Raw genomic sequence first — 23,698 nt, 5'->3', positions numbered from 1 at the left:
CCAGAAAACTTGTGGCGGAAATGCCAACCGTTCTTAACGTGAGGAAAGGGATGTTCCACTGTACGATGACAAAGCTGAAAAACAGAATGCAGAGGGTGCTTCTGTATCAGAATTGTTTTCTCTAATTCGATACATGCCTCCCATCTGGAAGCGGCGGGTTACATATACAAAGCACGGGTTGCCCAGTTTCAACTGCATTATGAAGCTATGAAACGCCCCAGCGTTAAGAGTGCATTATCAATTCTCTCCCTCACACTGCTTGCACTGGAACAGATCCTCTCACAAGTTGACCAGAGGACTGATTATCTCAGTGTACCTGGGGAATGCCTACTTATATATTCAGATAGCCCTCATCACGAGTGTTTCTGAGGTTGCTTCATAGGTACAGTGTGCTGCTTCGCAGTCCATATGAAGGAGCAAACATTTCTGTCGACTTTCATGGAATGTGTGATAGCGGTTCACTCGCCTCTAAAATGAGTGGAGTTCACATGCTGAATGATATGGATGATTGTCTGATCATGTTTCAATCAGGGAGCGTGTTTAACCATCACTGCTTATCAACCACCCAGAAACCCCTTCTAAACGGAAGTGGAGTTGGGCTTTATTTTTGCATGGGCCCACCTTTCACAGGGGCGCTCCCAGCCTGTAATTTACTCTCCCTTGAAAAGCACTTTTAAGTTGTGAAGTAGTTGGAACTGTGCCCTGTGTCAATCACCTTGTCTTTTATGCAAGAGTACTTGGACAGTAAAAGTATACCCTCCATGCTTTGAGTTTATAGCCGTTATAACGGCTTGTCACCATCATATTCATATTCGAATGTCCTGGCAATAAGAATTTTGAATGGCACAAGGAGGCTAATATCCTCTTATCCCTCTACATGACCAACTTGTGGTGAGCACTATTGTCAGTAAAAAAAATAAAAAAAATATATGTATGATGAGGCTTAAGCCTAGATGTGGTTATATACCTAACCACCGTTATATACCATTCAGAGCTCAGGTTATGACGCTTCAAGTTTTTGATTCTCCCGGCATGATCTCTGATGAAAGACCTGTAAGCATTCGCTGTGCCCTGTTCATGCACTGCGTGGTTAGAAACAAGTCCTTTTCGCCAGTCAGAGCAACTTCGAGTCTGCCTCGAAGTTATAAGCAATGTAATCGTCTGGTTTTAGCCAGGTCTCTGTCAAACACAGCACATCTAGGTTTATAATCTGTGATCATATCATATATCATTATTATTACCATCAGGGCAACTGGGTGACCATGTTGGGTGACCAGGTGACTGGTCAAACAGTTTAACATGGAGAGGTGGGGTAAAGTAATAATGAGTAAAGTAACAGGGTGACCAGTTCAAATGGTTAAACTCTTCATGTTAAACTAGTCCTGTCCGAAGGTATGTCTATTCAGAACATTTGCCTTGGATGATCTTTGCAAAACACCTTCTCTAGATTCTATAACCTTGAAATCCCTTCTATTGCACTGCATGTGCTGTCTGTGCAGCGGGAGACGAGTGAGCCGTCATTGTGGCCACACCCCTCCTCAGCGAGTGGTTTCAACTAAAGCCCTATTCGGATGGGATTAGTTTAACATGGAGAGGTGGGCTAAAGTAATTACCAGAGCTTCTCAGTGATTTTAGTCCCGTCCGAATGTGCCATCTCAGTAATCATTACGGACAATGTCAGTAAAGATTACGGCGACTTTTACATTCTGTAAAAAGGTCCGGAAAAATTACCTCAGGTAATTAGCCTAACGTCGTCATACACAGATTCTAGTAAGAATATGAGTCTGATACTGCTCCATTGGGCTGTGATTAAGGAGCGTGTTTCAACCGAACCAGGAAAGAAAATGCCTCTGCACTCAATTGGATAGACCTACAACCAATCAGAGCAACGGAGTAAGTGACGTATGTTCTTCATTCATCTTTCCGATCGACAAATGACTTGATCATGGTTCTCTGTTCCTCTTTTAAAATGAATGCGCTGTTGATATCTTCTATAACAGACACAATGGCGGCAGTCTCCAGCGGCAGTCATCTTTGGATGTGGATGATTACGTTACTGTTGATCATCTGTCCATGATCGTATAAAGTAGCTTCTTCTAGTAGCTGTGCCAAGAGAAATCTGAATCATTCCCTTCCGAATCTTGCAGAGACGGAGTGCGTGAGTAGGAGCTGTCCATGAGCTAGGAGAAGGAGCAACTTTTGGTAAGTATTCTGATTAATTATTGTGTCATTTTGCCTCCACGTCCCCCCGATTGCCTGCAAGCTTCTCCTCCTGTCTATACGGTAATGTCTCTACTGTGTGACAGAGAGTCGTGTGGTTATGACGCAATTGTTAGCCTATTTTTACAAAAACGTCTTCTACGGGGCCATAACGGAAGATACAAGGTAATGGAGCCTTTTATACATTGTCGTGTTTCTTTAGAAATAAATAATGGACAAATGGAGTCTTTTAAAGGGTAACTAAACCCCTGGTCAGAGCCTGACTCCACCCACTGGCAATATTTGAAAAATGCTAGAAAAGTGGGCAGACCCCAGCTGAGATAGAGGGGACGAACCGTGAGCGGGGGGGCGTGCACCTGAGAGTCCTGCTGTCAGACTCTCTAAAATGGAGAGTTTGCTCACAGGGTCGCAAGACGACGTAAAGTACATGCATCTGATGAGTTTTATCGAGTTGATGTCAATAGCGCGCGCTCTCTATAGGCATATTCATATTTTGCCGCTATGTGAAAAAATCCAGCAAAATCCGCCAACGCGTTTGTCGACCCCAGAGGATTAACTTAGCCTAACCATAAATTGTGATTAAAATATGTATGATCACTCACATCAAGACGCCGCTGCGGTGGTGGAGTCCATGCAGGAGTAGCAGCGTTTGGCACTGCGTCGCTTTTCAGCGCGAGCTGTGTGGAGAAGCCCATTTCCACCTCTATTGCGTTGGAGAAGCAATCCAGCGTAAAATGCAGGTTTCACACTCACGGTCTTCCAGGCCAAGTGCATGCAAACACTGGCGCCTAATTTCCAAGTCTGCTGGAAAGCTATGCAGTCCAGCAGTGCTGTTGCAACCAGCAACACTACACCTACGTACCCTCCTGACCACTGTACAATACAGATAAATCTACGCTAGCTCGTATCAAGGGCGTGGTGAGCTCGTACCAGGGGCGTGGTGAGCTGGAACCTGCTTACGTTACCTGCCACCGCTTACAACACTTGCCACCGCAAACATCCAATAGGAAAATTCAACTGCAGTAGCCACCGTTCAACCTTAAGAGGGCAGCATTCAGACGTTTTTACACCATATATTGTAAAATTAAAACACTTTATACCCAAATGTCAAAAAAGTTACTCGAATCAATGAACAGAACTAATAAAGCCCCATTCTTACAGATCATTAACTAAAAAAAGTTGGTTTAGAGTTTAGTTACCCTTTAAACACCTCAGATGTGAAGTTATTCGCTGTCAAAGTGACGCCAAAATGAATGGGATTCAATGGATTGCTAACAGCAGGTGATGGCTTGCTAGCCAATGGCTGCCCCCATGGAAGGTACGCTTTCCGGGTGGTAACCCTTGTAACTTCCCGACCTCAAATGTTGTGGGCGGGGCTAAGTTCGGCTGGCATGCAGGCTATCAGGTAATACTAATCCCTTGCGAATTTGACCCGTTTAAAAGTAGTTTTCTAAAAAGCTAAACTTTTTAGCTTTAGGGAAGTGCCCATTGCCAACAGAATCCAATCAGAATTTAATTCATTTAATTAATTAATTGTTCGACCGGACCTAACTGTTATATATATGGATTTTATGTGTTTGCACACTTGATATCAGGAAGCAACATGATATTCACATGACGACAGGGACGGCGGTGTGTAAATCGAGTTACCCCTCCCACTTCTGCTAGTTTTACAGAGATTTCTTATCCCGTGCAAATTGTCCATTAATATTACAGACGTCCTGTGGTAAAATGACATTACCCCATCTACCCTGGTAAAACTAATCCCGTCCGAATAGGGCGTATAGTCTGGTATGCTGCGATAGTGCCTGCACCTGTCTTTCGTTACAGGACTATATGCTCAAGTTATCAAGTTATTATTTATTTTGAACAAATATATTCACCGCACAACCTGCAGCATTCTGCGTTGGTATTATCATGTTAATTAGGGGCCTCCTGCTGGAAGCTGCCTGCCTCACTGAGTGTGTGTGTGTGTGTGTGTGTGTGTGTGTGTGTGTGTGTGTGTGTGTGTGTGTGTGTGTGTGTGTGTGTGTGTGTGTGTGTGTGTGTGTGTGTGTGTGTGTCACTGTTATTTTTACCTGTGTTGTGCTCATGTATAATGCGCTTATGGGCTGTGTACAGTAATATGTTATGCACCAATATGTGAGTGCACCAATATGTTATTGTTGCTTCAATATCCTCTCATTGCATTGCACTGGTTAAGTGTCTCCACTAAGTCCGGTGGCCGACCTAGGGGGAGCTTGGCGCTCTCCTGCCACGACGTGTTTATACTCATTCCTGTTTCAACTCTTTTAGATTTGGGGATTGTGTCATTTTTACACGGCAGGGATTTTATATGTACCCCAAAGCGTCAATTAGTGACGCGATGTCGAGAGACCTACCTCGAAAGGGAATGTCTCGGGTTATTCAACGTAACCATGGTTCCCTGAGAGTAGAGAACCAGACATTGCATAAGTTGCTGTGTAAAACCACCTCAGAGTACTCGCTCGTAGAAAGATTCAGAGGCAATATCGCTTGAGAGCACATGCACCATTAGATACTGCAGTTGCAATAGCAGGAGTCAATCAGGCTTCAGCATATTCGGAGAAAGGAGTTTCACCAAAACGTCAGATAGTGACGCAATGTCTCATTCCCTACTCTCAGGGAACCATGGTTACGTTGAGTAACCCAAGACATTCTCTCTACTGCAACTGGCCTTAAATTGTAGCGGTGAGATGGCGTAGGATGAGGTACCTTGGCTTTTTTTTTTGATAACATTAGACAAGCCATGATGATTTGGCCAATTTTTTTACTCAATGTAAATTAGACATTAAGTACATTTTAGTACATACATAAGTACAAGTACATCAGTAAAATTATTATATAACGTTTTTCTAAATGTGGAATAGTACCCGTTTCAGTAATGATAATCAATATTTTTGTGTACACGGTCTGACAAGACAATTTTACATTTTTAACTGGAGAAATATAAAGAGATCTGCTTACCAGCCATCTTGAAGGTTCTGGCACATGTTTTGCTTAATTCTTAAAGGGGTCATGTAATGGTACATGCACTTTTACAAGTTGATTGTACTGAAATGTGTGTTGGCAGTGCCTGTACACAACCATCATAAAATGATAAATCCATCCAGTGTTTTTTTTTTTAATCTTCTTATATGTTTTCCCCTGTCTCAAATCAAGCCATTCGATTTTATATTAATCTTTGCAAATCACTAGCACGTTTCACGATGAGTGCGGCTAAGGTTTACACTCAGGGTACATTACATTATTTTCTATGTACGACGTTCTCAATATAATTAATAATCCCACGTTTATAATGAACAACGCGTTATGGTAATTGTGTTATTGTGTTACAAACAGTGTACGCACAGAACAGAGGGGCGGGGTGAGCAAAGCTCATTATCATTTAAAGACACATGCACTTAAACGGCGTGCTGAAAACAGCTGTTTTTGAACAGGTAAAATGAGTGTTCCCTTTCAAGGCGGTAACTTCGACATTACGTCGTGTGAGTTATATGGGAACTCCTCCCCTTCTCCACTTTTGCTGAAATCTTATAGTCTAAAGGCCAATTTATACTTCTGCGTCGAGTGTACGCCGTAGTGTACGTCGTAGGCTACGCACGTAGGCGACGCCGTCGTGAGCATTTATACTTCTGCGAATGTCTGTGTTGCTCTGCAGTTACACCGCCGAAACGCTAGTTGGCGCGGGTGGGTTTTAATGTTCCACTGTGTTTACATTCCTCGCGGCTGTTTTGAGTTTAGGTTTCTACGAGCAATGGTGACTGAAGGAGTCATACAGATGGCTGTATTTCCGCACTTCTTCAAGCAATCTCTCTGTCACTTGGTCTATTTCCATGGCTCTTCACTGATCTTCGGAATTTAAAAATGGCGGGCGGGCGGTGCAGCGTGCAGAAGATCATTCCGGAAATGCGTAGGAGGAAACGCGATGCTATCCAGCTGACCAATCACAGATCTTGCGGCCCGCGTCGCCGCGTAGTTACATTTTTGAGGAGGTGCGCGTCAGGGTACGGCGAAGGGTACGACACGTCAATGCGTATGCTACGCCGTACCTTCTACGCGCACCCGACGCAGAAGTATAAATTGGCCTTATCGCCAGCTGGCCAATTGACGCGAATATGCAAATACTGGCAGGTCCGCAGGCAGTATAAATTGCATAGGCGCGACAATTACGTCAGAATCTCTTTCTTCATGCTTAAATCATCGTGCTACAACTCAATTAACGCAATTCTAGTCATCGTAGAAGGTGCAATTAGAAGATTCTTACCCGAGGCGGAAGCCCATGGATACGTGCGCATGCCCCCCGTCGAGGAGACCGTCGCCACGCACCTGTGCCTGTCGTCATCTGCGCTGGGTTCAGCTCTTCATGCCATGGCTGTACTCCAGGTATTCCAGGCAAAGCTGCTCCTGTCCCTGGATGGTGTCGCCTCTGTGGATGCTGACGTCATCCGGGATCTCCGCTCGGCAACGGACCTCGCGCTGATGGCCATCAAGCGCTCTGCGCAGGCGATTGGCCGCTCGATGGGGTTCCTGGATGATCCAGAGGAGGAATGGGAGAAGGTCATGTGGTCTGATGAGACAAAAATAGAGCTTTTTGGGCTAAACTCCACTCGTCGTGTTTGGAGGAAGAAGAAGGATGAGTACAACCCCAAGAACACCATCCCGACCGTGAAGCATGGAGGTGGAAACATCATTCTTTGGGGATGCTTTTCTGCAAAGGGGACAGGACAACTGCACCGTATTGAGGGGAGGATGGATGGGGCCATGTATCGCGAGATCTTGGCCAACAACCTCCTTCCCTCAGTAAGAGCATTGAAGATGGGTCGTGGCTGGTTCTTCCAGCATGACAACGACCCGAAACACACTGCTCCGTAAGAATAATCTCAAGCACCTGGAGTGTCGCCAGTCTCCAGACCTGATCCCAATAGAAAATCTTTGGAGGGAGCTGAAAGTCCGTATCGCCCAGTGACAGCCCCGAAACCTGAAGAATCTGGAGAAGGTCTGTATGGAGGAGTGGGCCAAAATCCCTGCTGCAGTGTGTGCAAACCTGGTCAAGAACTACAGGAAACGTATGATCTCTGTAATTGCAAACAAAGGTTTCTGTACCAAATATTAAGTTCTGCTTTTCTGATGTATCAAATACTTATGTCATGCAATAAAATGCTAATTAATTACTTAAAAATCATGCAATGTGATTTTCAGAATTTTTGTTTTAGATTCTGTCGCTCACAGTTGAAGAGTACCTATGATACAAATTGCAGACTTCTACATGCTTTGTAAGTGGGAAAACCTGCAAAATCAGCAGTGTATCAAATACTTGTTCTCCCCACTGTATAGTTTCAATTTCAGCCCACTAGATTTTCAGCTACTTTTCTTTCAACTTTTCTGAAGAAAGAAAAACTACTTAAAAAAAAAAAAATATCTAGCTTCACTAAAATTGGCAAATACAAAACTTACACTATAAGTTTACACTATTAGGACAATTGGGGACATGCTGGCTAAATGTTGTTAGAAACTTTTTAATATATAAAACTGTTCTCATTTAACCAACAAATATGATGGCAAGATCTCAAAAAGCATGTGGCTGTATAGCAATGCTTTGGCATACTTTTGTATAAAACCATACCCTGATAATATCAACTTGGTTACAGTGCCACCTAGTGTATAATAAGTAGGTTTAATTTTCTTTCATAATATAATTACTGGGATGCTACATACTATTAAACTTGTAAAAGATTTGCTGCTGTCCTGCTTGACCCTGTAATTAAAAATGAAAAAAATGGAAAAAAAAATCACACTCATGAATTGACAAGGAAGAATTATTTTAGTCTGTATTTTGCCCAACACCGGAAGTTGCTACAGTACAGAAGGACGTTATTGTGTCATAAACGAACAAAAAGAGAAACAGCAGACATGAACTTAAAATCTAAAAGTTGCACAAAATTATGCAGCCATGCATGGAAACAGAATGTTTACTTTTTTTAATCATGATCTCCTTAAAATCAAAAGGCACAATAAAAGGCCCTGAGGTAATGAGGCCACAAAGGTTTTATGTCCAAAATACTAAAAATTCCATGTTTTCAATCCTTGAATTCAAGTGCCACTTTATAGCCATTCATGCAAGTACAGGAATCAATATACTGCCAAGGCAAATCAGTTATTTTGAGGCATTTACCAAAAGAAAATAATCATTCACAAAAAAAACAAAGTTTTGTCTGATAATAAAACATCTTGGCTTCAGAAAACTTAAGTGTACTTGATTGATACAGTTTAAAAATAATCTAGAGTCAACAAAAATTGAATTAAATTCATAACACACTCATTAAATAATCACAAAATTGTTAATTAAAAGAACAATGACATTGTCTTACATTACCACTGCCCAAACTGTTGCCATTCCTAAAAATACCACAAATCAACTGACAGTCTTAGTTCAAATCTTGACGTTTGCTTAAGGTCTTTGCAGTCAAAAAAAAAAAAAAAAAAAAAATAGAACAAAAAGGGGGCGGAAAATTACAGAATAATTTTACAATAATTAATTTTAAGTATAGCAACAGTCAGCAACTAAAATAAAACAAGCGTTTAAAATGGAGGAGCAAGACCCTCTTTCCTCTTTCCCTCAACAACATTTACCTTTTTGTTCCTTGAAATATAATTTTTCAATGTTAAGCTTGGAGATAATTTTCCCTTTTCTGCCTGGATCTCATTAACCCCTCTCTATTTTTCCCTATTACAGTACAAATGTGCAACAATCAAAATAAGTAAAAGAGGGGGTAAAGAAAAATAAAATTGAAGCAGCGCTGCTTAAAATCTAAATTAGAAAAATCAACAAATGGACATATTATTTGGTCTGTAAAAAACACAAACTCAAAAAGTAAAGGGTAAGTGAAGGAAAAAAAAGTAAAAGATAAACAGTCAGTTTAATGTAGCCCTGTATTTAGATTTGGCACTTTTCCTTTCAGCAAGTAGAGAATTGCATCGGAATAAGTGAGGAGAGAATAAGAGCGAGAAAACAGGAAGAAAAGAGATGGAAAAAAAGGGGATGAAGAAGGATTTACTGTACAGCTACACCAATAAATGAGGTACTCCCGATGTGGTAGATATGGTGCCACATCAAGGTGCAGTAGGAGGAAAAAAGACAATGACATGAAAAGTCCTGAGGGTGTGTACAAGAGCTGAGTGAAAATTATAGGTGAAACAGAGGAAGGCTCAGATAATGGCGTTGGTGCCACGAAGGCCGACCCCACGGGCAAACTGCTCCAGCAGGCCTGAGATGGCACCGGAAGGGCTTGGAGATGACGATTTAAGTCCTACTGTAGAGCTATAGGCTGAAAGGAACAGCTCCCTCACTGCCTCCAACCTCACCTGCCTTTCAGGTACAAATGTGCACCTAGAAAGAAAAGAGAGAGAAGAAAACACAGAAACGGCATTTATCATATTCTCTCCCTTCTCTCAATGACGTCATTTTTGTGCCTTCATGTATTTTGAGATCCTACAATATCAGAAATTAACATAACAGCCGTTACATTTCTGGCATATTTACAGTTTTACACCAGCTGTCATGTTTCCATACACAGAATTAGTGATGTTAAAACTACACCACAATAAAACAATATATATAACGATAACATCTTTGTGCAGTAATGGTAGTATAGACGCATGTGTTTGTTCCATATAGTAGTGATCATTTCACATTTATGCATTTGGTAGGACCTTTCATCCAAAGTGAATTAGGATGACCTTGACCATGACCTTGGACGTGGCTAGCCCCATGCTCTACTACTTGAGCAACAGGAACACCTATCCTATTCACTTTGAAGACTTTACATTCCACTGTAAGAGTTTGTGTTTTACATTTCAATGTCCAAATGCCCTACTAAGGCATTGCTTATGCCATATGGAATGAAGGTTATATTTGATGTATAAAACTCACTCGCTATGTCAGAATATCTCTACTTCCATACTGGTAGGTGAAAAACAGTATATGAGCTGTTTAGTATGTCCGAATTCATGGTACTCAAAACAGCAGGCGAAAAATACCTGGTGACCTGCTACTTATAGCGAGATTTTGAAGTGCGCATACTATAGAAACTTTACTATCCCATGAGGCCATAGGAGAGGATTTGTGAATGGAGGTGAATAGATGCAACTGACAACGTAGGTCACATGACAATGACAACATGGTGGATGTAGTACGTCCGAATTTCATTCATACTACACACATTCATACTATACACATTCATACTATACAGACCATACTTTTTTAATGGTCACGAGGTAAGTTTCAAATCAAACGTAATACCTACTACACAGTAAGGGATTTCGGACACAGCAACTGACTGAAATTGCATTTTGTGACATTTAGTTTGTGTACATGCTCTATAAAGAGCGCCGACTGCATGTGGCTTTGCACGATTAGCTGCGAGCATAGGATCATCGAGCATAGGATAGGCTACCCAAATATAAAAATTCTGTTAATTACTCATCCTCCTGTCATTCCAAACCAATAAGACTTTCAATTTCAAAACACAACTGATGATATTTGAAAACTGAGTGATTTCTGTCCCTCTACTGAAAGTCCATTCAACCGATTGATACTTCATAAAGTTCATAAAGAGATTGTAAAAGAAATCGTATTGAATCAAGTGGTTTAATCTAAGTCTTCTGAAGAGACATGATCTCTTTAAATGATGAACAGATAATATTTTGGCCTTTATTCACATATAAACATTGATTAGTGCACTATTGATTAGTGTATCGAATATGGTAAACAGAAGCTTAACCGTACATACTTGATGCACAAAAGCAAACCTCTTTAGTTCTTTCTTAAGCTTAAACATGCTTGTGTGACAAGCAGAAACAAACTTTGACAAATCTCAACAGTTTGAATCGTCAGTGTTTTGGGTGAATGGAGTGAGGGAGAGAAATCTCTGACTTCATTAGAAATATGTATTTCGAGATGAAGGAAGTCTTATGGGTTTGAAATGAGGGTGAGCTGAATTTTCATTTTTGGATGAACCCTTCAAATGCACTTGAATGACGCAAAATTTATGTAAACAGTCAGTTATGTCTTAAGGTATTGTAAACAGATGTGACAAAACATTGTATATGTCAGAATAGATCTGTACAATAGGTATTCCCATAACCATAAGGAACTGCAGCCTTTAGACCTGCCGCTGTCTATGATGTCATTAATAATAAATCAAACACCAATAATGCAAAAAAAATAAAAATTAACTCACTGCTCTTGTCTAAAACTTTAGTAGCTATAATATGCCCTCTTCAGTTAGATACTTAAAGCATTCTTTGTTTATTGCTTGTTACGTGTTTCTTTGCTCTTCTTTATTACTGAATTCCTTGTATGTTTTGAAGTTGACCACATTACTACATGCTGTTGTTTTATTTTATTATTTTTAATTATTGTAATAGTACATTCAAAATGAAATTTATTTATACAATATCCTTAAAAAAAGTAGTTTTCTAAAAGTAAATCAGTTTTCTTACAAAATCACTGATGTGTGTGAATACTAATGAAAGACCAAGAATTTTTCACATCTTCCAATGATGAAGCTGGCATCTATTCCTATCATGAAAAGGTCATTCCTATATTGCTCTTTTAATCTCCTTATTACAACTTTGTCCATTTTTTTACATGCAAAAATGCTGTTGTACAGAGAGCACATAAATAAAGCTTGGAACAAGTATTTCTGATTTCTGTTAAATACACAGCATCAACCGGCTGGGTCTGATGAAGCAGAACGATAAAAATAATTTAAATAATAAAAGAGAATGAGTCAAAGAAGGGCTAAATTGTATACAGCTATGATCTTTGCAAACACCTTCTTACTTAAAGTGAATTAAAATCTAGTGCACAAATCATCTTAGTGGTAAACAGCAGGACAAGTAGCGGAGAATACAAGAATACAGTGAATAAGAGGGGTTGGAGTGTGTATGAGACCTACATTCGTCCACTAGGACCCTCATCCTGGAAGCTGAATGGAAAAGGAGACTCGGAGGGCACCGGGGGAAGATCATGGATGCTCCCACACCCTGAGACAATCTGCCAACTGCCATAATCTGTGGATAGCGAGGAGCCTGATCGAGCATACTCGGCTATTGGTCTGAGATTGAGAGAGACATTCAAAGTATTAAAAGATTAATAGAGCAAGAACATTTTTTAGAAAAGTTAGAAAAGACAGGTCATTTTGGCCAGTAGGGTTGGTCCAATAAAAAAAATGTTTGGCTCTTTGGTACTTAAAATTATTATTAAAGTGTGTATGTGTCGACAAATTTCAACTTTATCATTCTAAATTATATTATATTATATTATCATTCACACCTTTCGATCACTAAACTGCTTATATAATTACTTGTATCCACTTTCAAGTTCAAGAAGAGGAATTGGTTCTTAACTCATTACTTTTGGGTTCACAAATGGGTCTAAATTGGTTCTTTTACAGAAGACTAATTGTGAAAATATCATAAGGTGCTTTCATCAAGTATGTACACTGAAAGACAAATTGGTTGGTATAAGTCCTTCAAAACACAGACAAAAATTCATAAAGTTTCAAGCAAAACAAAACACAAGCACTACAAAATAAAGTTTACAAGTACCCACCTCCTTCCTGGCACAGCTAATGGGGTGCTTCCCGCCGGCCGTGCGAGATTTTGATCTGAGTGGTTGGATGAGGAAGAGCTTGAGGACTTAAAGGACCCCAGAGGACTGGCCTCAGTGATAACATTAGGTATTCGCTCCTCTGAAGTGATCGGCCGGTTCCAAAGCATAGAATTAGAAGACAATGGCATGCCCTTCCTCCTGTGATAAACACTAAATAAGTCAACACATTTAAAACAATGCAATTGCAATTTCTTGCAATTGTCAAGAAAATTATTTACTCAAATAAAATGTGAAAATTTTTAGTTAATTTCTGTGATTATTATGGATTGTTTAATGCATTAAAAATAATGATTGTAATCATTTGTAAACATTAGTTCAATCATGACTCTCGGAATGAATTTAACCAGCATTTATTAATAAACATGACATGTACTAGTGATGTATGTCTGAGACCGGTCTCGAGACCACTTTTACGTGGTCTCGGTCTTGTCACGGCCTTGATGGTCTTTGGTCTTGGTCTTGTCTTGGTCTCGGACTTCTCGGTCTTGTCTAGGTCTCGCTGTCTCAGACCGACATAGTGGTCGGGGAATTTAGCAATACAATACTACAATATCCACGACGACACAACGTTCGATAATGCAACATTATTATCCGCAACGGAACGGATTGAAGCGCGCGTCCGAGTGAAAGTGCGGCGTGTGCGCGAGCCACACCAGAAAACGACCAACTTTCGGATCCTGCACTTAAGCCTATAATTTCGTTTTTAAAAATTGAATTATGTATTTAAAAGTTGCAGAATGGATTCATTTGGAGACTCCGAAATCGGCAGAGATAGGCAGGCATTTGCTTAGATGAATTTGTGACTTTGATATCTGTCTGTGTGTGTGTGTGTGTGTGTGTGTGTGTGTGTGTGTGTGTGTGTGTGTGTGTGTGTGTGTGTGTGTGTGTGTGTGTGTGTGTGTGTGTGTGTGTGTGTGTGTGTGTTGTTGTGATTACAGTATCGTATTTAAGATGGTGTTAGACTAAATAAATGGTCTTTTAAATATCATATGCATATCTCCGTTGTGTTGACTAAACATTAGGCCTAATCCAAGTTTATAATTGTATATCTTTAATTTGATGTTACGATTTCATCTACACATTAAGTATAATTTCAATTGGTTACATATTTCTCATTCTTTAGACAGTTGTTGGAGGAGCAAGATGGTGTTGGAGGTGTTTGATGTTTTGTCAGATGAACCATCAGTACCAGTCATGTCAGTCCTCAACAGCACACAAAAGTTAAGGGAGTCTCAATCCTCTTAATAGTGCAGTAACAGCCGTCATGCAATTGCTACACATAGTTGATCTCACCCAGTCTGCAAAAACGTTTACAGTGAGCTCACAGTCACACACATGACATGGTCTGTCTCTGTATTGTTCTGCCTGTGTAGTTGAAGTAATACCGTCTAATATGTATTGAATGTAAACTGCGGCTGAACCCTAGTATGCTGCTGTTCTTGAATTCATACAAGTTGCTTAGCTTCAACACTAGTCTGTTTTTTTTCCCCTCCGGTCTCGACTTGGTCTTGGTCTTGACTTGGTCTGTCTTGGTCTTGACTTGGTCTGTCTTGGTACCCTCTGGTCTTGGTAGTGTCTTGGTCTCGGTTTAGGCGGTCTTGACTACAAGTCTAACATGTACATAGGCTTGGTCTTGGCGGACTAGATCTGCTAGGCTGCTGCTGCTGGACGAGTGAGGATACATCTAAAAATTCACAAGAAAACAGTGAACTGAATTCCGGCTGCTGCAAGGAAACATAGGGAGACCTCCCATTGTTAGTTCATGTAACTAATGTATTAACTAATGTTACAAATGAGACCTTATTGTAAAGTGTTACCATAATAATGCAGCATCCGTTATACCCCTCCACTCCTGAGGTTACGCCTAATATATTTTCTCCACTTTCTGTGGCTAGATATGTATGCTCACAGTAGAGTGCTGCTCTCCCTCGGCCGAGTGAAGCAGACCAGAGCACATATCTTATGATTGGCCACACTCCTGATCTTGCCAGTAAAATGTGCTTGTCTTACACAGGTGTAAGTGCATTCATACTATTTAGGTGACATTAAAGGTGCTTATTTTGTAAGCCCTACCCGCTAGAAGCCTGTGGTCCAGTGGTAATCAGGTCTGTAGCTTCTGCAGGTAGACTGGAGGGAGCAGATGTATCTTCTGTGATGAGAGAAAAATCACTGCTCAGACTTGTCACACTACCCCGATCTCTGGACTCTGAGAGAGATAGAGAGAGAGACGGAAAGAGAGAAAGAAAGAAAGAAAGAAAGAAAGAAAGAAAGAAAGAAAGAAAGAAAGAAAGAAAGAAACCGAAAGAAAGAGAGAGAGAGAGAGAGAGAGAGAGAGAGAGAGAGAGAGAGAGAGAGAGAGAGAGAGAGAGAGAGAGAGAGAGAGAGAGAGAGAGAGAGAGAGAGAGAGAAAGAAAGAAAGAGAGAGAGAGAGAGAGAAAGAAAGAGAGACCGAAAGAAAGAGAGAGAGAGAGAGAGAGAGAGAAAGAAAGAGAGACCGAAAGAGAGAGAGAGAGAGAGAGAGAGAGAGAGAAAGAAAGAAAGAAAGAAAGAAAGAAAGAAAGAAAGAAAGAAAGAAAGAAAGAAAGAAAGAAAGAAAGAAAGAAAGAAAGAAAGAAAGAAAACCATAAAACAGCAAGCCATGTATAATAAAGTCTGTAGTCTATTTAAAAAACAATCCTGCAGGGACAACCACAAGCGGGAGAATCTACTATTGGCTATGTATACTACACAGTTCTTATAATCATAGTATACATATTCACTGAATCACTCATTTTAATTAAAAGCTATTCTGAAACTGCAGTAATTTAGGAAAACAGGACTTACTTAACTGGCAGAGGTCATCAACTGTGAAGTCAGCATCTTTGAACTGAGAATTTTTTCTTCTGTTAAGAGTTACAGAAAAGAGAAAAAGAAAACAAAAATGGCGAAAAGTACTAAAATACAGTCACAAGATGCAATGCAGAACAGAATAATTTTTTCATCAATTTGGTATTTAAAACTTTCATTTATGAAATAATCACAGAACCTATAAATATGTTGAACTTACAGCCTGCCTTATTAGTGGTATTTGACCAAATTTTGAGTGCAATACAATTGGAATGTATTTGCTAAACAATTTAATTATTTTTTTCTGTGTGGGAATAATACATTAAACATTTCATAATTCACACTAATTAGACAAACAGTCTGGGAGGAGTTTGATTTTTATTTTAAAAAATTATCTACTCTAAAGTTGTGAAAAGTTATCAAAGAAATAAAAATCCATATGGCCATTTGATTTGGAGGTAAAGACACATTTAGACGAAGAAAAAGCCTTTTTCGTTATCAGGCTGGAGCAAATCTCACACATATGGAATTTTGTAAAACCTGTATATCTTGTTCAGGTGTTATACATAATTTGTGATATGTAATGCCTATGTAACAAAATGTAATGTTACTGATGGTCCTGTAGATATGCCGATTTCAAAGTTCAACATGTATTTGATAATTACGGACCTATGTACACCAAATATTTTTTTTTTTACTTAAGCAAAAATCCAAGGATTCGTTTGTAAAATTAGGTTTCGCAAATAATAATAAAAAAAGATTAACTCAAGAAACACTAATGTAAAAGCAAAGTTGTTCAGAGTGAGGGCCTATAATATGTGGTTTTGATTTTTTTGTTTTGATTTTTTTTGTTGAGGAAATACAATTGGAGACAAGAGACCGTAATTCCAATGATACAATACTCCTGAGTCTATGATAAACACTTGAGAAATATAGGTCAAAATGCTTTTTTGCCAAATTGAAATATTTCCAGTTATCGATCTATGGAGTGCACTGTTTATGTTGAGATCATGCAAAAAAACCTTATAGTTTGCAAACATACTTTATGCCATCTTAAATATTTTCTAAAAGTTTTAATCAACACCTCTGGTTCTTAGGGAAAAGTTAATCTGCGGTAAATAAAAAATTCAATTGGGTGATTTTTTTTCCTACAAATTTTCCACAGACCCCCAAGAGTTAAATAAGTCAACTGCATTTTGTTTCCAATTGAGCTTGTCTAATAGCTACTGTACGTTGGGGTGGGCAACTCTGGGCCTTGAGATCCACTTTCCAGCAGAGCTTAGCTCAAACTAATCAAACACACTTGAACAAGTGAATCAAAGTCTTCAGGATTACTAAAAAGCTAGGCAGATGAGTTTGATCAGGTTTGGAGCCAAACTCTGCAGGAAAGTGGATCTCGAGGGCCAGAATTTTGTTATATAGTGATGGCACTACAGACAAAATAAAAAAAGTGCAGTCAAGTTCTAAGAAAAAAAAAAGTTACATTTCTTAACCTGTAGGTAGCTCTAAGCCAAAACATCTACTCACATTGTGCATTACTTTTTTTTTTTCAAAATCAAGGTGAGAACCAACCTGTACTGAAATTACTGGTTATTATGCAACTTTAAAAATCACACCTTTGTAATCAACCACGTGGTTGCACCAAAAGGTCACCTACCAGTAATTTCAACATTTTCTTAAGCTCACAATTTTTGAAAGTTTAAAATAAAAAAAAAGGTTAAAAGCTTACATAAAAAAAAAAAAAAGAAAAAGCTTATTGTTTCTATTTAGATTCAAAGACTATCAAATTGCTATATTCTAAATATACTCATCAGACACACAAAGATGATTCTTATATTTAAAATCATAAGTCAGATAGCTTACCTTTGTTTCTTTTTGACTGAAAATGTCTCACAAACAATATGCTTCAGAAAATTGAAGCAGAAAAAGAAAATCTAGGAGAGAGAATATCAAAACTTAAATTGTTTTCATACAAAATAAAATGATAAAACACAACACTCTTGACTTATATGTGCAATAAACACACAAATAATCATCTATACAATTCTCACACATGAACAATGACTGGACGGTGCACACCAAACCATAATTACCATATATTCCCAGAAATATGGAACCAGAAATTCCATTCAAAAGTAACAGACAATTTCATGGTGTAGGTTTAAAATAGGTTGAAGTCTCACCTCCTCTCCCTTAGAGAGCCGGTCAGGCAACATGTGACTAGTGAAAAGGACACAAAAAAAAATCAGTGAGAATATCCTTATACTTTATTGCATATTTAATTATGTTAGATCAAACATAACTTCCTGCAGACATATTTTCTTTTTATTCACCTTTCAGACATTATTATATTATATATAAAAATTATATTCATGTTGTAGAACAAAATGTGAAAATCAGATATATATGTGGTTACCATTACATGCATTCGTGTTTTGTGATTATTGCTTGCAAATTGAAAACTGCCTTTTTTATCTAAAAAAAAAACATGATTCAAAGGGAACACTTGGTGTCGTGTAGCTTTCTGGGTTTCTAACAAATTAACGTCATAAAGCTGCTATATAGTTATCACATAATTTACAGTCACATGGAAGACTGCAGGTCACATACTTCCTGGGCTGCATGTGCCAGTCAAACAAGTGCCAATAGATGAATGAAAATGTTAAAGAACTGCTCTCTCGGTATATCAGAACTCCTTGCAGTGTTAGTTGTGTGCATTTAGTAATATTAGGGTTAGCGTGATCATGCATTCAATGAGTTTGGTACTTTAGTACCATTAAATGTTACCTTTGTGTGATTTATTTTATATTTTAGAGAAATTAAAGTGAAAAGAATGATCAGCTTATGCCAGTCGTTTAATATTGGTACATTCCAAAACACAGATGTGTAAGTCAAACAGGAATGAGACTAACCCAAAAAGAAACCAGTCATATGCGATAGTCAGGTAAAGGATCTCAGACGGCTCCAGACTGGCATGAATGGCACCGTCCTATGAAAATGCAAAATTAATTCAAACATTGAACTCTTTAAACTTAATAATTACCAAACATTAGCCACAACACAAAGAATTGTAAGGATAGGAATGGGGGAAGAAATGAGGGTAGTTAGCACTGTGGGGTGAATAAAGTTGAGTAAAATGAGGTCAGATGTAATGAGAGACAAAAAAATGGATACTCACTGCCCACAAAGAGAGTCTAAGCAGCGACACAAAGAGGGGTGTCCTGTCCCAGCCTGATATACAGTGCACCAGTAAACCGTTCTCATCTACAACACACAACAGGCCACAACACACCAAATAATTATCTAAAACCATACAGACGAGTAAAACCTGTTGTACAGTTTGGGGAGGACGTGTGTAAATATAATAGTTTACCATCAGAGTTGATGATGTGTAGAAGCAATTTCAGGTAGTTCTGAGTCTGCTGCACCAGGTCCCATGACTGAAAAACACGAAGGACATAATTCAATTTAAGAACATAAATCTGTGGATCACCATCATGCATTCTTTATTAACCTTTGTTAGAGTATTACCATTAAGCTACACTGTTTATGATAACAATGACATTTTTCAAATGTTTTCATTTAATTTTGTGGAGACACCTGAAAGCTACCAGTAAATAGAATCCTCTCCCTCTAGGACAGTAGACTACATTTTAGTATCAGTAAGCACTGTGCCATGGCACCAATTACTAAACAATTTTTGACAAAAACTCTACAAATTCACTCTCAAATGATCCAAAAAGTATTATTGCGGGCAGTGTAGTTTGCATTTTGAATGTGAAACCTTCCAGCAGAGTTTACATACAGCTTGTGCCGTTTCCTTAAACCCAAACAATTCCTGTTTGTCCATCTAAAAGACAGTCAATAAAGTTGATGAGGAGCTCTGAGAACCTGGTATTCACTCCAGTTCATGTTGAGGTTTCTTGTAAAGCAATCAGGGATTGTCAAAGGAGCATCCACATAGTCCTACACACACAAACACCCAAAAATGATGGTCAGTGTAAAATAAACTTTATTTACTCTGTCCAAACAACAATCTAGCCAAGTATGCAGACATATGAAAGTGACTTTGTGTTTGTACTTGGTATGGACCTGATTCCAGTTGAAGACAAGTCCTTCTGCTGTGTAATCTCTGTCTTTATATTCCCTGAAGAATTCACATCCTGAAAACAAGCACATGAAATTACTACTATTAAAACTACAGTACAATGTACTGATTACTGCCATTTAATAAGTAGAATAGAAGAAGAATTAAATCAGCATGAGCATTAACTCAGGCAAGATCTACACCTGGATAAGGCACAGAGAGTAGGGTGAAGTCAGCATAGCGTTGGGCCTTGTCCACCTTTTCTGAGGAAGTCACACTGAAGACAAACAAAATTGTAAAGAAAGTAAGAGATCACTGAGAAAGACAATACAACAACACAAACACAAAACACTGTCATGTCATAATGAACAGTGGGCAGGGTCCAAAATTAACTCAAAAGTGGGTAAATTCTCCATTTGGCCAAGAAAATGCTGAATTTTGCAGTGTCACATGTCAGTCTGACAGGTAATAAGTTAATTGCAGATTATTTGGATTTTATTATATGTGTGCTGTGGTGGTACAGAAAACCTTACAGAAGTATGAAGTATGAAAACGTCTCCGGTTACTATCGTAACCTTGGTTCCCTGAGAGGCAGGAACAAGACATTGCGTCAGCTGACGCTACGGGAACTCCTCCCTTCTCCACTTTTGTTGAAATCTTATAGGCTAACGCCAGCTTGGAACAGCTGGCAAATTTCAGCAAGTATGCAAATACTGACAGGCTCGCGGGCAGTATAAAATGCATGGGCGCGACAATTGCGTCAGAATCACGACTGAACGCTTACACAACTGATCGAACAGCGAACACGGCGGCTAACGCAATGTCTCGTTACTGCCTCTCAGGGAACCGAGGTTACAATAGTAACCGGAGACGTTCCCTTTCGAGAGCATTAACTTCTACATTGTGCCAGCTGACACTGCGGGAACTGTATTAAATCCCGCGTGAGAGTAGTGAAGATAAGCCCGGAGAAAACGGAGCCAAGCTACACCAGCCACGGAAAAGACAAACAGTCAGCCAATAGCCGTGCCGCTAGGAGTGCTCGCATCTGAAAGGTGGAACTAGACCAATGAGACATCAGCTCTGACAAACGCAATGAAAGTGAAGGCTGCACTGATCCAGGGCAGACACAACACAAAAAGCACTCAAGCATGAAAGTAAAACACAGTGTCAAGGCGGTAGCGGTAACAACTGTATTAAGCACTAGTAGCCATATACACAGAGTCAACAACATAGCGGTTAACCACTGCGTACAACTAGGACAGTTCACAATACATGAGTAAGGAACTTAACTCACCGAAAGCACTTGAGACTCCACAGACGGTACATCCAGCTTGTAAAATCTGGCGAAGGTCTTCTGAGAAGACCAGCCAGCACCAAAACATAAATCCTGGATAGACATACCTCTAGACCAGGCCCACGAAGAGGCAACAGCCCTCATCGAATGAGCTCATATGTTACGGGGACAATCCTTCCCCGGGCACGCGTAAGCCAGCACGACAGCGTCCACAATCCAGTGAGAAAGTCTCTGTTTTGATACAGTTCACGTCTTTCTCTTAATACAGCAACCAAAGCACATGAAAAGCTGGCCCGACTGAAGGAAGGCGGTCGCACGATTCACATACATCCACAAAGCCCTGACAGGGCAAACAGCGCTCACGCGAGGATGACAGCTCAGCAGATAAGTGGGTAGAGGAACATCCTGTGCTTTGAAGGGTGTAACGTTAGAGAGAGACTTAGGCACATGGCCGTCTCGGCCGGAGAGTAACACTGCAGTCGACGGGTCCGAAACAGATAATATCACAGTCCATGAGAACGTGTGTTAGTCACCCAATGCACTTAGTTGAAGCAAAGGCAAGGAGCAGAGCCATTTTTTAGGGAGAGCAGAGACGTTTCTTAACAGCAATCAAAACCAAGGGCTCGAAAGGCACGAGTAACACAGTGTTGAGTGTATGAGGAGGAAAAGGCTTTTTGTGTGAAGGGATGTGTGCTCTTATTTTGGAACTCACACAAACAGACACAGCATTCACACAAACACTGCAAATGTCGCCTGCAGGAGCAGAGGGGACATGATGAAGAACACGGTGCTTGGGGGCAGGGTCTCTAACAAACTCTCCCCTCCATTTGGATGGTCCGTAGGACGAAGGCTTGGTAGCCGAGCCGTAGCGGCGCAGGCTTCTCCGTGGTCCGTGACACTACATTCCCGGTCCCGCCCACTGCCTACGGCGAACATCCGGCTCGGGCCGGAGAGCCGCAGCGGGCTGCTCAATCGATCTTAGGCGAGACGAGGTGTCGACGAAGAGAGAGACCTCAATGAGAGCTGGAACGAGCGACGGGGCAACATTCGTGACTCATAGCCTTCGCGCTTCTGCGCCTCAGAGAAACGCTCAGTAACTGACTACATGGCGTCACCAAAGAGGCTGGAGGGAGTGATTGGAGCCTTTCTTTTTTCAGCCAGATGAAAGGACGGGCACAGATGCACGGCGACGGTCTCCTCGACGGAGGGGATGCACACAGAGCCTCAGCGTGGGCCAGGCCCAGGCAGGCGGCGCAGTACTCGTAGGTGCAAATCCAGCAAAGGGTAGCCATCAGATACGAGGAAGAAAAGATAACTAGTCCTCAAGTGCAACTTCAACGATGACAGCATGAAGAAATAGATTCTGACGCAATTGTCGCGCCCATGCATTTTATACTGCCCGCGAGCCTGTCGGTATTTGCATACTTCGTGACAATTGGACAGCTGTTCCAAGCTGGCGTTAATCCTATAAGATTTCAACAAAAGTGGAGAAGGAAGGAGTTCACGCAGCGTCAGCTGACGCAATGTAGAAGTTACCACTCTCGAAAGGGAACCCATTTGAAAAATGGCAAAGTTGATAGTGTTGCTACAGGAATGCATAATGTCACGTGCTGTCATCTTGCATTTACGGTAAATACAACATGGCGTGAATGTAGCATAAATGACAGTAGTTTTTTTTGGGGGGGGGGGTTTATCTATAATTTAGCGATTGTCCTGCTATGGAACATGTGAAGTGTGAAGTTTATATTTTAACATTCATGTTTAATCTCTTTGAAACACAATATAGAGCATATAAAAAAATATTTCTGAATAAATTTAGAACAATATAGAATTAAAATAAAGATTTCAATGGTAATTGTTTTGCCACCTTGGCTGGTAGGCAAAAAGTTCATTTTGGACCCTGATATTTTGGGTGTGAAAGGCCTAAATAATTTATGACACACGCCATTCGGAGAATGGCACATTATGTAATTTTTAACAAAAGCATGAATTTAACAGGAAGTTCACTCACTTGAGGCCAAACTTGACCTTCTTCTTCTCCACCATGAGGTCACAAATGTAGTGTATAGACAAATACTTCAACAGCTTAATGTCAGAGCCCCTAACCTTATCAAACAACTGTGAATCATTCCTGTAGAGTGAGAAAGAAAGAAAGAAAGAAAGAAAGAAAGAAAGAAAGAAAGAAAGAAAGAAAGAAAGAAAGAAAGAAAGAAAGAAAGAAAGAAAGAAAGAAAGAAAGAAAGAAAGAAAGAAAGAAAGAAAGAAAGAAAGAAAGAAAGAAAGAAAGAAAGAAAGAAAGAAAGAAAGAAAGAAAGAAAGAAAAGAAAAGAAAAGAAAAGAAAAGAAAAGAAAAGAAAAGAAAGAAAGAAAGAAAGAAAGAAAGAAAGAAAGAAAGAAAAAGAAATTATTCTCACAAAATCAATTAATAATTCGAACATTTGGCTCCTGTAAGATTGTGTTCCTTGCCAGCTTATCTTACCGAACTGCACAGTCATCCTCCAGAACCTCTTCAGCATCACCCAAGGTGTCATCTGAACCACCTGAAATAGTTAACCAGACTAAACCTAATGCAATC

The 23,698-nt window shown here is 39.9% G+C and overlaps 1 protein-coding gene across 4 annotated transcripts in view; it reads right to left on the bottom strand.

Moving 5' to 3' along the window:
• Positions 1 to 8,043: 8,043 nt before the first annotated feature.
• Positions 8,044 to 23,698, bottom strand: part of mtmr14 (myotubularin related protein 14) — a 28,833-nt gene continuing 13,178 nt past the window's right edge. Inside the window, exons 5-19 of one of the 4 annotated variants that reach the window (XM_082190310.1) lie at positions 23,603 to 23,663; positions 23,135 to 23,254; positions 20,033 to 20,106; positions 19,835 to 19,905; positions 19,634 to 19,708; positions 19,116 to 19,182; positions 18,921 to 19,006; positions 18,655 to 18,731; positions 17,926 to 17,962; positions 17,606 to 17,676; positions 15,740 to 15,798; positions 14,990 to 15,122; positions 12,857 to 13,066; positions 12,201 to 12,359; positions 8,044 to 9,628 (exon numbers count right to left, since the gene is read on the bottom strand). In XM_082190310.1, coding sequence (XP_082046436.1) covers positions 9,448 to 9,628; positions 12,201 to 12,359; positions 12,857 to 13,066; positions 14,990 to 15,122; positions 15,740 to 15,798; positions 17,606 to 17,676; positions 17,926 to 17,962; positions 18,655 to 18,731; positions 18,921 to 19,006; positions 19,116 to 19,182; positions 19,634 to 19,708; positions 19,835 to 19,905; positions 20,033 to 20,106; positions 23,135 to 23,254; positions 23,603 to 23,663 — 1,481 coding nt within the window. In that variant the 3' untranslated portion in view covers positions 8,044 to 9,447. The remainder of the gene's footprint in view (positions 9,629 to 12,200; positions 12,360 to 12,856; positions 13,067 to 14,989; positions 15,123 to 15,739; positions 15,799 to 17,605; positions 17,677 to 17,925; positions 17,963 to 18,654; positions 18,732 to 18,920; positions 19,007 to 19,115; positions 19,183 to 19,633; positions 19,709 to 19,834; positions 19,906 to 20,032; positions 20,107 to 23,134; positions 23,255 to 23,602; positions 23,664 to 23,698) is intronic. The other 3 variants (XM_082190311.1, XM_082190312.1, XM_082190313.1) reach the window with 3 other exon arrangements.

Source organism: Leuciscus leuciscus, assembly GCF_965113295.1.
Source record: "Leuciscus leuciscus genome assembly, chromosome: 14".
In the NCBI taxonomy this organism is placed as follows: domain Eukaryota; kingdom Metazoa; phylum Chordata; class Actinopteri; order Cypriniformes; family Leuciscidae; genus Leuciscus; species Leuciscus leuciscus.
Note: the sequence above shows the minus strand (reverse complement) of the source record. Positions and strands in the feature narration are given on the sequence as shown.